The sequence below is a fragment of the Loxodonta africana genome, chromosome X (genome assembly GCF_030014295.1).
Source record: "Loxodonta africana isolate mLoxAfr1 chromosome X, mLoxAfr1.hap2, whole genome shotgun sequence".
Lineage (NCBI taxonomy): Eukaryota > Metazoa > Chordata > Mammalia > Proboscidea > Elephantidae > Loxodonta > Loxodonta africana.
In genome coordinates this window covers 156866924-156884750 of record NC_087369.1, presented here as the reverse complement: position 1 = coordinate 156884750, position 17827 = coordinate 156866924, and the positions used below count along the sequence as shown (strand labels likewise).

Below are 17827 nucleotides of genomic sequence, written 5' to 3'. Positions count from 1 at the left end.
ACCACCCACCTTTAGGTTGGCGGCAGAGCGCTTAACTACTGTGCCACCACTGCTCCTTTGTGGCTTTCCTAGAGGGCAGAACTAGGACCACCAGGTGGTTGTTTTGAGGCAGCAATTTTTCAAACATCAGAACTGAACCACTGAGATGGGCTGCCCTCTCTATCTCATGTCTGAGTAGAAGGTAGATATTGATCCAGGAGTGGTGGAAGGGGCTCCTGGAGAAGAAAGACCCTTTTGGTCTCAGCACCGTACCTCTGGTGACTTTCATGGGTTTTACATGTAGGTGTATGTTTTAACTTCTATCTTTTCTACTTGACAAGAATTGTATGTGTATGTCTACGTACATAAAGGCATCTCTTCTTTCTAATGTGCTTCAATCTTTGAGTTGTCTTTACCTTCTGCTATTTTTCACAAGCAAGTTGGCTAATCACCTCTTTTACCTCTTGACACCACTGTCCTCAACTTCCCACATCTCTGAACTCTTTTGGGGCCTACAGTTCACCCTCACCCTTACATCTGGGGGTCTTTCTTTTGCCAAGGCAATACCAGATTTTATGTTGATTCCTATCAAATCCCTGCTAATTGGGAAGGGGGCAGGTAGTCCACGTAGAGTCTCAGCTGACTGAAGAACTTTACAGTCCTGGCCCTGTCATTTTAATGTTTTACTCCTATCCTGCAAAAGCAGATTAGCAAAGGACCATGTGACAGTGCTTGGTCAGGGACATCAAATACAGTCAAGAAGTCAAGTAAGATAAGAACTGAAAAACATCCATGGGCTTTAGCAAGTCATTGGTGAATCTTGCTGGGGCAGTTCTAGTGTAGTCAAGAGAAGTGGAATGGTGTGGACAGAACAAGTGCAGTGGATTGAGGAATGAGTAATACAAAATGGACGCAGAGACAAGTGAAGATTCGGCTTTGAAAATTACACAAGGTGAGAAACAGTAAAAGCTAGCAGGGAACACAGGTTCAAAGGACAGTACCGGGGGAAGGGAGAGTCTTGAATATAGTTGTATGATGACGGGGAAGACTAAGTAAAGCAAGAGGGGCTGAAGAGAGAAATGAGAGGGAATTCTGGAGGCAAAAAGATTCAGGGGACAGAGGTCTTGAACAAGCAGAGACTGGAAGTTAAGTGTGCAGATATATGGGGGGCAGGGGCCAAAAACAGAAGCAATTCACATCTGCAGCCTCATTTTCTCTATAAAGCAGCAAGTTCATTATCATATTAACCTTAATCAACTGATTGCTTACTGTATACTAGGCACTGTGCCTTACCTGTGTTCTCCTTTAATCCTCACAAAGTCTATAAATGAAGTACTATTTTTACCTTCATTTTAAAGATAATGTCTGGGACAGAGCGAGAAATAGAAATGTAGAACCAAATTCAAATTCACAAAAAAAGACCAGATTTACTGGTCTGACAGAGACTGGAGGAACCTCGAGACTATGGCCCCCAGACACCCTGCTACCTCAGAACCGAAGCCCACTTTTCAGTCAAAAGATTAGGCAGACTTAGAAAACATACAATAACACAGGTAAGGAATGTGCTTCTTAGTTCAATCAAGTATATGAGACCAAACGGGCAACTCCTACCCGAAGGCAAGATGAGAAGGCAGGAAGTTACAGGAAAACAGGACAAAGGGATACTGGATACGGTGCACCCGAGGTAGAAAGGGAAAGGGGGAGAGTGCTGACACATTGCGGGGATTGCAACAGATGTCGCAAAATAATCTGTGTATAAATTCTTGGATGAGAAACTAATCTGTGCTGTAAACTTTCACCTAACGCACAATTAAAAAAAAAAGGTAATGGAAATGGAGAGAGGTTCAGTAACTTACCCAAGGTTCCATAGGTAATAAATAGTAAAGCTAGAATTTGAACCCAGGACACCAAAACCTGGAGTTCATATGCTTATGTATGGAATAGTTTCTAAGTATAATGGGAAAGGTAAGTAAAAGAACTGAAAAATGATGTGGAGAACCTGAGACTAAACAGAACTCTGTGGTGGCATCAGTCTACAGTGCTGTGATTTCTTGTAGCAGGTCACCTTTCCCAGATGTAAGGGTAGGATGAACTCTTGGCAGAGGGAAGGGAAAAGGGTGGGCGAAAGAGAAGTGGAAAGCTGAGGCCAGTGATGTCAAGAGGTAATGGTGTTGATTATCCATCTTATCCAGATTGAGCAAAAGGTTAAAAACAAACAAACAAGAAGCCAAACTAGTTTCCCAGTAGTAAAAATGGAGAGGGCCGATTCAAAAGACAGTGACAGACTCCAAGGGACTTTGCAAGTGACTGGATGTAAAGAACGAATGAAGTAGACCAACTGTAACCCTACTGACAGTGTCATTAACAAATATCAGGTCATGCAGGCAGTGATGGTTCAGTGGGAGAATTCTTGCCTTTCATGTGAGAGACCTGGGTTCGATTCCTGGTGAATGCACCTCACGTGCAGTCCATCACCCATGTCAGTGAAGACTTGCATGTTGCTATGATGCTGAACAGGTTTTGGGGGAGCTTTCAGACTAAAATGGACTGGAAAGAAAGGTCTGAATATCTAGTTTTGAAACTCAGGCAATGAAAACCCTATGAATCACTACGGTCCGATCCACAATTGATCATGGGGATGGCGCAGGATTGGGCAGCGTTTTGTTCCATTGTGCATGGGGTCACCATGAGTCAGGGGCCTGACTCGACAGCAGCTAACAACAAAAAATCAGGTCAGGACAATTTAGTTTTGGACTTGTGTTTGAGTAGCCAGCAGATCGGGGAGAAACGTCCAGGGGAAAAGCTGAGGCAGCATGAGCTTTAGTGAGTGAAGCAGACTGCAGATTAGTATTGGAATTCATCAGCAGAATACAGAGATGACAGCTAGAGCAGTAGATCATGGTGAGAAGTGAGAATAATACATGTTAAAAACCACAGCATGGTGTGCAACACTTCATGTTAAAGTTCGGGAGAAGAGTCAGAATAGGAGTGGTCTTAGAGGGTTGGTACAGATATGGCAATTAAGCTAATAGAGTTTTGAGGAGGGCATCACAGGAAAAAAAAAAAAAAAACCTTTTCAAGTTTTGCATCATTTTAAGAAGTGTCCTACAAACTGTTTCATGGAATGGAGTGACCCCAGTCATTAAATGTTCCAAAGACCACAGTTAAGGCTGCCTGAGGCCTTGTCTCTCCTGCCCTGCTTCTTCCCTAGGGGAGGAGGAAAATCTGTCAAGCCTTTTTCTTAAGCAACAAGTGTTTTCTTTAACCCTCTCTCCCTACATCCCTCTAGCTGCCAATCCCCAGCATACTGGCAAGTTGCCCTAAGCTGTTTGGGCACATGGGATAGGTTGAAATGCTTAAGAGCAAGTCTTCTAAGTGGTGTCCAGAAAGAATGTTGTATCTGACGGAGGATAATGCCAAAATTCCAGCTCTCTGATCTGCAAACTTTCAGAAACTGCTTATCTTTTTTTTGTGCTTGCTCTCTAACCAAGAACATATGAGATCAGGGTGCAAAGAATTATTGCTTCCTGGTAATACTAAATCAATACCAAATATAGAACATAAGCCTATTGGGCTTAAGGATCAGGAACGTTGTGTTAAACTGTTTGGCTAACCCTTGAAATTAAAGTAACAGCAGTCTCCAGGACCACTGCAGTTCTAAGTTATCAAAAGAGTTCTCTAATGTAATCATCCTATTTTGTTTTTGTTGCCCCTCCTTAAAGACTTCATTATTTAATACGTGTATGAAAAAGAGTGGAAGGGAACACAAAAGTTGGCTTGCTGGTAAAATATTATCGTAACATTTTACAGTGAAACTGTGAGAGCTGGAACTTGACAGGACTGCCTTTTTCTGGGTCTCGCAAGCTGTCCACCTTTGACAGGGTACAGTCACCACTTTTCTATCACTGTCTTATTTAACGGAAAATATTTGCGTTTTCCTTCTCTGACAGGTTTCTTCCTTACACAGGTTCTGGCTTTCGCAGGTTTTACAGTAAATCTGATTTAAATTTTTTAAGTAGTTGCTTGGTTAATGTTATAAATACCTAAAACACTCAAAATATGACACTGAGAATTGGGAAAAACCGAATTTTCATGTGACAGCAATTCATATTGACTACATTCAATTTATTCTGTATTTAGAAACTTCCACACTGACTGACAGCATAACTGAGTATCTGTGTTATTTTTCCCAACAATTTATTTTCAGGCACGCAGGTAAATGTTGCTTGAAATTGCTAAATGAAAACAATCATCTTTTTTTTTTTTGCAGCAAATGAGCAAAAAGCATGATATGTAAATCAAGTCCATTTTTCTGGTTAGTCCTAGGTTTTATCCATACAAGGACAAAACAGCTAGTTGAAAAGGTAAAAGTTCAAATGGTTTTATTTTGTTTTGACATAACTGACCAGTTGTTAGACCCAGTCATAATTTGGGGAACAAGAACCATCACATGACAGATAAAGTTCATAAGAACTCTTCAGCAAAACAGTACACGACTCCATCAAGTGGACTGACCCGAGCCACATATGACCCTGCACACAGAGAAGCAGGTCCATCTGGCAACAATGGGCAGCTATGAGCAATCTGTTACTTTTCAGAAAGCGGGAGGAAGGAAAATGCCTTGCCAATTACTACTGTTCATAATACACAGAAAACAAAACTTTGACTTTGTAGTCTATATGGCCCTGACAACAAAACCAAAACCACTCTTCTAGAGTGGAGGGGGCAGGCACAATCACCGTAGATGGACTTAAATTGGTACATATTTTTGGATGTCAATTTTTAACAAAAGTTTAAGTGTACATACCCTTTACTTAGCAATTCCACTTCTGGAAATTGAGCCTAAAAAATTATTTGCACAAGAACAAGAAGATGGGGCTGAAGAGAAAAATTCCACCTCATCCATACACTGAAATATCATGAAGTTGCTAAAAACGGGAGAAAAATATACTGATACCTTGCAACAGTGTTTAAGAGAAAAAAAGGTTGCAGAACTGTAGTACAGCATAATCCTATTTGTATTAAAAATAGACCTATTATATATGTGCAAAAGCATTTAAGAGGCCTTTAGGATGGTTGAGATGGGGGGATTTTCACATTTTCCTTTATATGTCTTTGGGTATTTTAATTTAGTACAATGACCATATATAGTGAAACCCAAGAAAGCTGGAAACTGTAAGGCGGAAACCCGTCAGAGAAGGAAAACTAAAATATTTTCCACTAAAATGAGAATAGTGGTTAAGACTGCACCCTGTCAAAGGTGGAAAACTTGCAAGGCCTGGAAACACAAGGCAGTGTCGTCAAGTTCAGGCTCTCACAGGTTTCACTGTCTCACCGTTTGAAACTGAGGTAAAATTTACATAAAATCTACGTGTATGATTCAGGTGTTTAGTATATTCACAAGGTTATGCAACCATCACAACTATCTAATCCCAGAGCATATTATCACCCTAAAGAAACCGTATGCCCTTTCGCAGTTACTCCCCATTCCTCCCTTCCCCCAGCCTCTGGCAATCACTAATCTGCTTTCTGTCTCTATTAATTTGCCTACACCGGCTATTCCATGTAAATGGATTCATTCGATTATGTGACCTTTCGTGTCTGGCTACCTAGCATAATGTTTTTGAAGTTTATCCCCACTGTAGCGTGTATCAGTACTTCACTCCTTTTTGTGGCTATATATTACTTTTATTCTAATTTAAAAAAATACTCAATTCACTTTATGAAAACTCAACAATGTGCCTGAATCTGTTGTCCATATTGTTTCCCTGCTCCTGACACTCCCTCGGATATCTGTTCCTCTTGAGTCCCCATTTCAAAAACTACTCCCTCCAACAGTATGTTTTCATATGTGCCTCTTTACACAGCATTTTTTCATTTACGTAACAGACCTAGTGAACTCCTGGCACAGCAGCAGTGTCCCTATCTCTCTGCCACTGCCCCTAACCCACAACATAAAAACATGTGTAGCCAGTGAGAGGTACAGGGAAAGGTATGATCTGGGTATTTGTGGATCTGCTGTCTTTTGACAAGAACCCAGGTCTGGTTGACTTCATTACACTGACCATATGCAGGCTGTGTCTGCTACTGTGTAACACTTTAAAACGCCATCAGTACCTTTCCTAGTAACTAGTATTCTAGAATTTTCATCTTCTGAATAAAAATCAGAAAAAATCTTTTGCCTTACATCCTTAATGTCCAGTTATTTCATTACCTGAACAAGGCAAAAATCTGTAACCCTGATTGATAAAGCAGCCCTTGGCCTCCACAACTGAGGACTCTAATGTATAAACATAATGGGGGGATTGGGTTTTTCCATGAAAAAGATGTGCTGGCTACAGAATTTTCCTAGGAAATTCTACCACGTTTATGAAACCCTGGTGGCATAGTGGTTAAGTGCTACAGCTGCTAACCAAAGGGTCGGCAGTTCGAATCCACCAGGCACTCCTTGGAAACTCTACGGGGCAGTTCTACTCTGCCCTAGGGTTGCTATGAGTCAGAATCAACTCGACGGCACTGTTTTTTTTTTTTTGGTTTTATGCTTTGGGATGACCTTGGCAATAGCTGATGACTACAGCTGAGGAAAAGTAGCTGTCGGTCGTACCAATTAGCTAAAGAAAACCACATTCACTCCCCATCTCTGTATTTTTGCTGTGGTAATTACAATGAGAAGAATAAATTTAACCACACACATGCGCACAGGCACACGCCAGGCACTGCTGGGTAACATCTGCAGAAAAGCACGTCATCCACTAGTTCCACCATTAATCGGAACCTGTTACTTGCTTTTTCCCCTCTTTGAAGCAGAATGCAGGTTAGGAATTGTGGGCATGGAATGATCATATTCTACTAATTAAAACTTTGATTTCTGCCCTGGATACGAACACCTGAATATATGAAGCTGTACTTGAAGTTGCCCATGGTAATGGGGGTAAATTTAAATCTGTAAGGCAGAAGCCATTTATGAAAGGGTTATTAGTCTTGTCCCCCTACTCCCAATCTGATAAATTGTACTAGGCGTTTTGGTTTATTTTCAAAATCACCCTTTAACTAGGCTCCAGGGGATCTGATTTAGGCCATAGGTATTTGGACCATGTAATAAAAGAACCAAGATGTAATACAGTTTATTGCACTTAAAAGATTGCCGTTTCTCTCCATGATAAAACTTTTATTGTGAAACCTTGAACTGAGCTCAAATTCGTATTATATAATAGCTTTCACAAAAAAGACATACAAATATGAAAGTCATAACTCATTTATTGAATGAATAGTATATGCAAGAATACCAATGAAAGGAAACTAATACTACAAACTACAATTTTGAAAATAAAGCCAATATAACAGGAACAAAATATACATAACTTGAGAGGAATGTTTGATTTTGACCCATGATGCATTCCTTATCTTTACAATTAACCTAAATGTCTGGTAGAACAAAACTGTATACCTCAGTCTAACTTTACTGCTTTATAAAAAAGCAACCACACTCCAGGATACTTTTCATTTTGCTTTGAGATATGTAAGATTCACACATTTGTTCAAGTACATAGATTCTGGTTCAACAGTAGATCTACATAGCTTGTTATTGTCTTAATATCTTGTGTAGCATGTACTCCTGAGGAAGCACAATCTGAAATTCTAACTGCTGATCTGTGAAATAAATTTTATTTCAGTCATGGGTTTTTAGTAAATTGAGATGAAAGTAAAATTCGCTCCCCCTCCCACCCTCCCGCCCCAGGAACAAAGAGCTCTTATTAAAGTATAGAAACTCAAGTCTATCTTTCTACTCTAAAGAACATTTCTTACTAACATTTCTGGTAAGGCAATAAATGCTCCAGAATAATCTTCAATATACGCTTGCAAAGATTACACTGTTTAATATCAATAACAAAAACAAAACAAAAAGGAAAGAAGGAAAGACGCTTTAAAATTTCAAGCTAAAATATGCATAAAAGACAGTAATGGCAGTATTTTTTGAAATGATGTAAATGCTATATACTTATCAAATAATGTCATGCTTATTAAAACTACAGTTAAGGACTTAAGAGATGTACAGTAAATACACTGCTGAGGTACAGTTTTCTAAGTATTAACACCACAATGTAACTGCTATCCAGAAGATGATGGTGCTACCTGGCAACAGAAGTACTGTACAAGTTTTACACTGTAAGGCACTTTTACTCAGCATGTGACAAAACGTGACTATAGAATCAAAATATCGGAAGCTTACAACCAAAGACTTCATGTGACTTCAATTTTTTAACAAAAGATTATTAGCCAATCACACCACAGTGAGAGAAATAGGTAGCCAGCCACTTATCTAGCCAACCAAAAGGTAAAGTGCTATTCTGGTTGCTAGTGGCAGAGAAAGGGTTGAAGAAACCCATACGAAGTCATATATTTTACTACATAACAAATTCATTAACTGACAGCTATAGTATTTGAAGTCTGTTATATAATTATTGACTGGCCATTATTACCCCTGACACCTTCCATTTTTCCTCAAAAAAAAAAAAAATCGTTACAGTAGTTGTCCAAAAATGAAGGTGCTTTGTTATTCCATGGGTAAGTCTATGGCACACAATGTAAAAAAGACCTAGACACAGTGATAGAAGATTTAAAATAATGGTTTTCAAGCTGTTATAAGGAAATAAAGTACAGATCCTTTGGGAAAAGTCACATAGCTTGGTAAACAAACATCTAGATCTGTCCTTGCACTTCAAGTCATGGTGAATTTTGAAAATTAATCACATACACGCGCACACAAAAAAACCCGATGGCATATTTAGAGCAAAAAGAGAAAACATACAGGGCAATCCACTACTAAAGCTAGTTTCCTTCTAAAAATAACAATAAAAGATGGTTAAAATAGAGCGATCATTGAGTCCCTTGATAGAAGTAAATGTGTGAATATACACTTGACAAACACAACTTTAAGGGACTAGCAGTTTTAAAAAAACTCAGTCATTAAGCACAGTGTAATTTTCCACCTGTTTCATTTTGAAAATGCTTTCCTATCAGCTGCAGAATATCTTGTTGTATAGTCAAGTTAACACATTGGTTTCTGTGTGCTAATTTACTTTAATGTGGCAGGTTACGTGGTAATTCAGAAATCAAAATCTCTATCCTTGATAGATATTGAGGTGCTATGGTAATATTAGGCAGAGCACAACTAAAGTTTTTGGTTTTGCCATAAAGAAATATATAAATGTGCTTCAGCAGGTAAGTGGAAGAAAATATCACTAGCTAGAAATGCCAGCGCGAAAATCATTTCTAAAAAGCTGGGTTCTTAGGCTTTGATAAACAATTGCGATTATCTATCGGTAAAACAATACCGAGTTCTATCGGAAGAAAAAAGCAGGGCAGAAAAGCCTATTTAGTAGATAATGAAAGCAATGAATGAAAACATTAAAAATATTAAATAAAGTTTCTAAAATAGTGGTCACAAAATTAAAAATAAATACTGTTTTATGCAAAGACTGTTGTTTCTCCTCCCATAACACGAGACCTCCTTACATACTTTGGGCCAATATGTGAAGTGTTTCACACGACAGGGTACTTGAGAGGAACGGGTATCAGACAGGGTGGCTAGAGTTCTTAGTGAGTGGTAACCCTTTAAATCTTAAAGAGGTTTAATTTGCTGCTGCCAAATGTTAAACTTGAAAAGATTCGATCATTTCACCGGAAGCTCTTTGTATGATATGGAAAGAAGTGGTGTATTGTCAAGCGGATTTTGGCATAAGCACTGGGGCTGATAGTTTAGAGCTGCCCAAGTCCATGCTGGTCAGTGAGAACTTTAACAGGAACCAAACCAAAAGCTTTAGCACACTTCTTGGATGAAAATTTTTAGCCTGTGCTGTCAAAGCCAAGAGAAAAAAGAAGGTTCTCTTCATTTCTAGTCATCATTACTGAATGTGAAAAGGTAATTCACAAATTGCTGTGTTGCCACCAGAGGCATGTTTGCATTGTAAAGTAAAATTTGCTTATGCTTTCCCTTGAGTATGAACCCACTAAACAAACTTGAACATTCTAATCAGAAGAACTTTGTTCAGTCCAAATATATAGCTTACTTCGTTTCAATGTCTGCTTGAACTGTTGACACTGTACACAGGGTTAATAGTGTTTCGACTGCTTCCCAGAAACTGCAAACTACAGCTACGTAATATCCACACGTCAAACTCTGCCATCTAGTGAAGGCTCATAGAACAAACAGGACATTTTTAGGCAGTTCAGTAAAGGATCTAAGAGTTGGGCAGTAAAAAGTTACAAACCCTTTTTGATTTTAGAAAACAGTGAAAAAAGAATAGTAGTTATGGATGTCTTATTCATTCCCAGTTTTCTAACTCTGTCCCATGAACCTGTTCAAAAGATAAAAAAGTGTAAAATATGATGCTTGAGGGGAAAAAAACAATAAACATGTTATTGAGGAGTGAGTATATCTTACTAATTTTACTTAAAACTATATTGATAAAGTAGATAGTTTCTTTTTACTGTTATAAAATCAGCTGGTTAAAAAAAAACTATATACGCCTACACAAACCTCTGCATTCTAATAACATGCTCTTAACTAAACATATTAGTATTACAGTTTTAACTGCATACCACTACATCAACATTTATTGATGTATACTGTATCCTGACAACAGGATTTGGTACAATGAACTTCCATACCTAGTTTCCATTAAGTTGCTGCTGAGTCAGTTGTTGCTGGTCAGTTTCTACTTTTCCACGACTTTTACTCTCTCGCTCCTCGTCTTCTTCATCCCTTTCGTCATTTCCACTGTGATTTTTACAGTATAGTCTAAGATGAGGAAAGACAAAAATCTCAAAATGTCATTGTTACTGCTGATGAGAACACATGTATGCCATCATTAGCGGATGATGTGGGTGCCCCTTTCAAATATGGATTTTCTCATCCACACTTAAAACCACTCCACAACTAGTTACCGGTCTACGGTTACGGAAAAGACAGGAAAGAGCCTTATTATTGAGAAAATACAAGTCCATCTGAAATAAAACCTATGGTTTAAGATGACAGTTAAAATGATCACATATGCCCAAATACAAGGCAATTCATTTTGCCCAACAAGACTGAAAGCAAAGTTTTTGGCTAACTTGAAAACATCAACTTCCATGTATACAGACAAAAAATAAGATACACAAATTTTTAAAAAATCACATTTCAGGAAATGATATATAGTCTATATATACTGCTTCTTTCCACTCACATTTCATGAAACAATTTTATTCAAAATCTTCAAATGCCTTTTCATCACCAGTGCCCTAGCAACTCTATTCCTCATCTAACAGTTTTCTAGGCATTCTTTCTTAATCAAGACTGGTCCCTTCAACTTCTCCTTTTCTCCTGACAGTGACTTTTATGCAAAAGATCAGACCCGTTATCTCATCAACTATACTACATTCCGGATTTCTCTGATTGTTTCCTCTTGGGACTGTTTTCTCTTCTCCATGTACTTCCTATAAACTGGAAGCTAGGTCTAAGGGATTGGTTAGCTTCAGGTTCAATTTTCTTTTTTCAGTCAAGGATAGTTGTAGGTGATTCTGCACACTTAAGGACTGTTCCACTATTAGTGAAGCTGTGTTTGATCATTTGGTTAAGGCGGTGATAACTGCACGATTTCTCCGTTGTAATACATTATAGGAAACCCTGGTGGCGTAGTGGTTAAGTGCTATAACTGCTAACCAAAAGGTGAGCGGTTTGAATCCACAGGCGCTCCTTGAAAACGCTATGAAGCACTTCTACTCTGACTTATAGGGCTGCTTGGAGTTGGAATTGGCTCGATGGCACCAGACTAATCAAGCAAACCAATGTGTTGTAGGTTTTCCCCTTTGCAATTAGCAAGTAATCTCTGGAGTGATGCTTTGGCATCATGCTGCTCCAACCACCTTATATTTAGGAACATACTCTGTATATATGAAACTCATTCAGTTCTTAAATGAAAATGATGTAGAGGATTCTGAACAAGGGTTAAGCCACTTAATGTATGCACACCAAGTTTCTATAGTTAAACATTCCCCAGCCCAATCAAAGGAGGATGGGCTGATTAGAGCTCAGTTTTAGGTCATTTACATACAAGATGACAAGGAGAAACAATGCTTAGAAAATGTTCACTGGATGCCCTCTTGTGGTCAGTACTGGATAAAAAAATGATCAAATAGGAATTCACAGAGGCATGTAACAGATGATCTAAAACGGGTTTATTATGAGAAATTTCTAACATTTGAATAGAATAAAAGGCAGGGGAAATCCAGGGGGGTGGTGGCAACAGTAACAAGTGACTAACAAGTGAACCCAGTTCGGTCATCTTTCTTCTTTTTATTATTAAAACATTTTCAGTAACTTTCACAGAACTATGGAGAATTTGTACTTTCAGATGCTGCACATTGGGAGGCACATCTTTTCTTAAAATCATGAGTTGAAATGCTAAGAAGTGAGATTCCACAAATCACCACCTATGAAGCACTCGTCCCAAAAGTATAACCTGAATCTTGCCTTTGAGCCAACTTACAGTTTATAGGAAATGTGTGGAGTAGTGAAACAAGTTAAATGTCACCATCAAAAAACAGACAAATCTTGAATGTGGGACTTCTACAGAACAATTTATTGGGTTCTTCAATGAATAGGGGGAAAAGCCAGGGGACAAGTGGGACTTGTTCCATATTAACAGGGGCTTAAAAGTAAAAGGAGTCTGAGTATGAGATGATACTAAGAAATTATTGTTCATTTTGAAGTGTGATAATTGCACAGTGATTCTGCAAGAAACACCCATTATTTTTAGGAGGTGTATGCTGAAACACATAGGTGAAAAAATGATAAAGAGGTCTAGGATTTTGCTTTAACATACTTCAGGAGTAAAAACAGACGGCTAGAACAGCTGGCAATAACTTGGTAACTCCTGACGTAAGGATTTGTTATACAATTCTATTTTTGTATATATTCAAAAATTTTTATAATAAAAAGTTTTATTTAAAAAGATGAGTCCTTTGTTGGCAGAACAAATTTGAATCTTTTAATGAAATTACTTTTCATTCAAGGAAATGTTTATCACAGGCCCATTATGTGACATTCATCAGTCTAGCCACCAACGTCACAGGTGTCCAGCAAACAAGATCTCTGCTTTCGGAGAACTTAAAAATTTTTACAGTGGTGACAATTAAAATAATACATATTTAAATAGTTTTAAAATACAGTAAAACAGAGTCACTAATCCTCCCTCTCCTTTTTAATATGAAAAAGATCCGGGAGGGCAATTAAGGAAAAAAAGCCCCATTTAGGAAGATAGAGAAACCACTTCATTCAGAAATATTCCTCCTATCCGTCCATTCTTCTCTCCCCAAACTACTTACATATGGATTCTCATTTGACCTCAATGCATTCTATGAGATAGAATCTGGAATCCACATCATAAGCAGATTTTAGAAACAAATGTAAAACATAAAAAGAGCTATTCAAATCATCATGGGTCCTAGTGTAAATATTTTTGTTCAGGGGTTGTTACTGCAACATGGTTTTATAATTGCTAAAAACTTAAAATCTAAATGTCTAAAAAGGGAACTGATTAAATAAGTTGATACACCCGTACAATGGAATGCTGGGTAACCGTTAAAATGGTGATGCAGAACAGTTTACTGTCACAGAAAAATGGTTCAGATATAGTTAAGTGGGGAAAAAAAAGATTACGAAATGGTGGGTGTAAGAGAATTTTGTTTTCATAAATATGCACATATACGCAGTCACACAAAAGTCTAGATGAAAATATCCCAAAAGATTTAAAACTGCTATCTCTAGGTAGCAGAATTAAAGTTGACCTTAAGTTTTTTTCCCTTATTTATATTTTCCTTTTTCCAAAATGAAAATGGGTAACTATTATAGTAAAAATATTTAGAGAGTTAAAATTTAAATAATTCCCCACACAATCTGATGTTAGGTGTTTAAAATGGGCCAGTTACTTTAAAATGCAATTGGCTATTTTAAATAATATTGCTTGTGGAAATATTCAAACAGCATAGAATCATATAAAGGAGAATATAAAATTGGCTTTCCTCCTCCTCTTCCATCCCTATGCCAACTAATGAGCGGTAACCACTGTTGTTTGGTCAATGTACTTCTAGAAAGTTTTCTATATACACAAGAATATATATATACGTGTGTATGCATGTATATATGTACATTTATTTGCTAAAGTAAACTATGCATACTGTACTACAACTTTTTTCTCTTAATATATCATAGAAAGACCCCTCCCCAACTCTACACATGGGTCTACTTCATTCTTTAACTGATACACAGTATTCCACTATATGCATGTATTGAAGTTTATTTATCAAGGCTTAATTTTTTTTTTCTGATGAATATTCAGGCTATTTTTCTTTTTTTGTTATTGTGGGTAAAAAGTTAGCAAAAAACTCTTTTCCCATTCTGCATGAGAATGTTATCTTTGCTGTAGTTCCATTCCCCTGGCAACTTACTAAAAATTGGTACGTCGACTACCTTACTAAGCTATATACCTCTGCTTGGAAAATGATATGGACTGGGAGAATTAAATATATTTTGATAGGAAGCCTTATCTTTGGGTCTCTTACAGTGCAGTGTGACTAACATGTCTCTTGTGGAGAATGTGAAAACTGTCCATGCCTATATAATTATGTTACAAGAGGGACTGACTTCTATGGGGGGTCAGGCTTATAAGCCAGGCTGGATCCCACATTTTATTAGGCCTGAGCTCTGCTACTGCTATACTTGCTGCTGAAAGGACTTCCACAGAAGAGAAGGATCTGATACTCCCCTACCGGCAAGCTGTAGCTCCTGTCCTATATCCTTCTTGGGTGGACTAAGCAGCCTAGAAGGCTTGTAAATCCAAAGTATACCTGAGTCTAAGATGCCCAAGTGGGTATTTATAGTAATGATACTCTAAAGGGTAATAATAGCAGCTATCATTAACAATAATACAATGAAACTTTTTGCATATACATTTTTGTACTGTTTTCTGCTTACTTCCCCTAGATAAATCCCTAGAAGTGGGCCAGTAGCAAAAGATATACACTATTTTAAGGTTTTGATCTCCAATTATAAACTGCTCTCCAAAAAAGCTATACCAATTTACATTCAACATTAACACCGAATAAGAATGTCCGTGTCCCCACAGCCTAGCTAATATTACATAATATGCACCCTATTAATCTTTGTCCATCTAACGGGCAAAAATTGATAGCATTTCCTTCAGTACCAGTAAGGTTAAACATCTCATATGCTTATTATCCACGGCTATTTCTTCCATAAATTGCCTGCTCATATCCTTTGCCAATTTTTTAAATGGGCTGTGTTTTCCTTAATGATTTGGAGTTCTCTTTAGGTAGTCAAATAAAAACTCCAGGTTTCCTATTATGCTTAGAAAGGCCTTTAAGAATATAGGACTATCTCCTCTATTTCCTTATCACACTTATAGTCTTATTTTTTATGTTCAGATTTTTAACTCATGTACAATTTATTTTTCGGTACAGTCTGAGCTAAGGACTCAAGTTATATTTTCTAAATGGGTAGTCAACCATATGTTGTTGTTGTTGTGTGTCGTCGAGTCAATTCTAACTCATAACAACCCCAGAGGATGGAGCAGAATTGCCCCCATAGGGTTTCCAAGGCTGTAATATTTATGGAAGCAGACCGCCACATTTTTCTCCTGCGGAGCTGGTAGGTTCAAGCCACCGACCTTTCAATTAGCAGCCTAGTGCTTAACCACCGCGCTACCAGGGCTTCTTTGTACTTAGTATATCAAAAAGCAAACCAAACCCATGCCGTTGAGTCGATTCCAATTCATAGTGACCCTACAGGACAGAGAAAAACTGCCCCGTAAGGTTTCCAAGGAGTGGCTCGTGAATTTGAACTGTCAAGAGCTGTAGCTCTTAACCACTGCGCCTCCAGAGTTTCTCTACTTAGTATAAAATCCACTGCCGGAGTTTATTCCAACTCACAGTGACCCTATAGGACAGAGTGGAGCTGCCCCATAGAGCTTCCAAGGAGCACCTGGTGGATCTGAACTGCCAACCTTTTGGTTAGCAGCCGTACTACTTAGTACAACCAAAAACCAAACCCGTTGCCGGCAAGTCGATTCTGACTCATAGCGACCCTGCAGGACAATAGGACAGAGTAGAACTGCCTCACAGAGTTTCTAAGGAGCGCCTGGTGGATCTGAGGCACACACCTGGTTAAGAACCCTTGCTCCTTAACATTACATAAGCTATTTGCTGTTTTCTCCTAAATCCTCTGTTAAGATGTTAAGGTAGTGATCAATTCCTAGCTTACCAAAAGCACCCATTATATTCTTCTTTAAAAAAATAAAAAATGGATGTTGAATGTTATCAAATGTCCTTTCACCGTCTATCAGGAAGGTGATAAGATTTTTCCTCTTTGCTCTATTAATTATAACAGATCCCACTATAAAACTCCCTAATTTTGAGCAGTTTTTAAATTCCTAGAATAGAGCTAAATTTGATTTGCTATTATTTTATTTAGGATGTTTGTATATATATTTATAAATGTGAGACTGCTCTATAGTTTTTTTTAAGGCTCTATTTGTCAGGTTTGTCATCATGGTTATACAAACTTTACAGAACAAGCCAAGAAGCTCTTTATCTTTTGCTATGTGCTTGACCTCTTTAAATAACATTGGAATTATCTGTTCTTTAAAGGTTTGATAGCGCTCATCTGAAAAACCTGTGTGTTTATTATTAAACAAAGTCTGGCAATTTTATAACACAGAATCAGCACATTATGCAGTTACAGTGACTTGGTGACCGTATATATAAACAGGGGACTACACAGGACAGCAGACCCTGAAATCACTGGTCTGTGCTAGGCATGTGACAGTAAAAAAGTGCTCTACAACTCTCAGAGGCAAACCAGGAAACCCTATCAATATATTCCATTCGGTTAAACATATGGAACCATTACAGACATACACCAACACCACTAGCCCAAAGCAGCACAGATGAGTAAAAAACCCATAGAAGAAAGGATAACATGTAATTCTCAATCTCCAAACCTAACTTCATCATTCTTCCAAAGTCTTTAGACTTCCATCTTCACAATTACCTCCTATTCTAAGCTACCAACACTTGTCATCTGCACTATCTACAACAGGCTCCTAACTCATCTCCCCATTTCACTCTTGCTTCTGTCCCACCATAGGGTCTTACACATGCTGTTCCCTCTGCCTAGAATTCTTTCCTCCACCCACATTCATCTTCCTCATCCCTTATACCTCAGCTCAAGCACTATTTCCTTAAGGGACTCCCCTAAACACTCCCCCATAACAGACTAGGCCAGCTTCCTCTTATTATATATATACATATATATACACACATCATTGTGTGCCTTCCCATTCATGGTACTTGTATCATTTGTAATTATTATCTCTCTCACTATATGATATATATAAGCTCCATGAGGACAGTCTGGTCCCATTTGTTTTAAATTATTTATTTATTGTTGTTGTTGTTGTTGAGAATATACACAGAATATACACCAATTAAACAGTTTCTACACGGACAATTTAGTGACACTGATTACACACTTTGAGTTGTGCAACAATTCTCACCCTTGCTTTCTGAGTTGTTCTTCCCTCATTAACAAAACTTACTGGACCCCTAAGGTTCCCATCTAATCTTTTGAGTTGCTGTTGTCAATTTTATCCTATATAGATAGATCTTAAAAGAGGACAATGCTCAAAGCAGACATTCTTTACTAATTAAGCTAAAATATTGTTTTAAGAAGACTTCAGGGGATATTTTTGGTTTAAGGTTTAAAGATTATCTCAGGGCAATAGTTTTA

The 17827-nt window shown here is 37.9% G+C and overlaps 1 protein-coding gene across 3 annotated transcripts in view; it reads right to left on the bottom strand.

The window, feature by feature from the left end:
* The window catches only part of PHF6 (PHD finger protein 6), a 64570-nt gene that overhangs the window by 10816 nt on the left and 35927 nt on the right, over window positions 1-17827 (bottom strand). For 2 of the 3 annotated variants that reach the window (XM_064277599.1, XM_064277598.1), the window contains 2 exons: window positions 10651-10780; window positions 7832-10337 (listed from right to left, as the gene is read on the bottom strand). In XM_064277599.1, coding sequence (XP_064133669.1) covers window positions 10651-10780 — 130 coding nt within the window. In that variant the 3' untranslated portion in view covers window positions 7832-10337. Of the gene's footprint in view, window positions 1-7831; window positions 10338-10650; window positions 10781-17827 lie in introns of those variants that run through there. The other variant, XM_064277600.1, reaches the window with a different exon arrangement.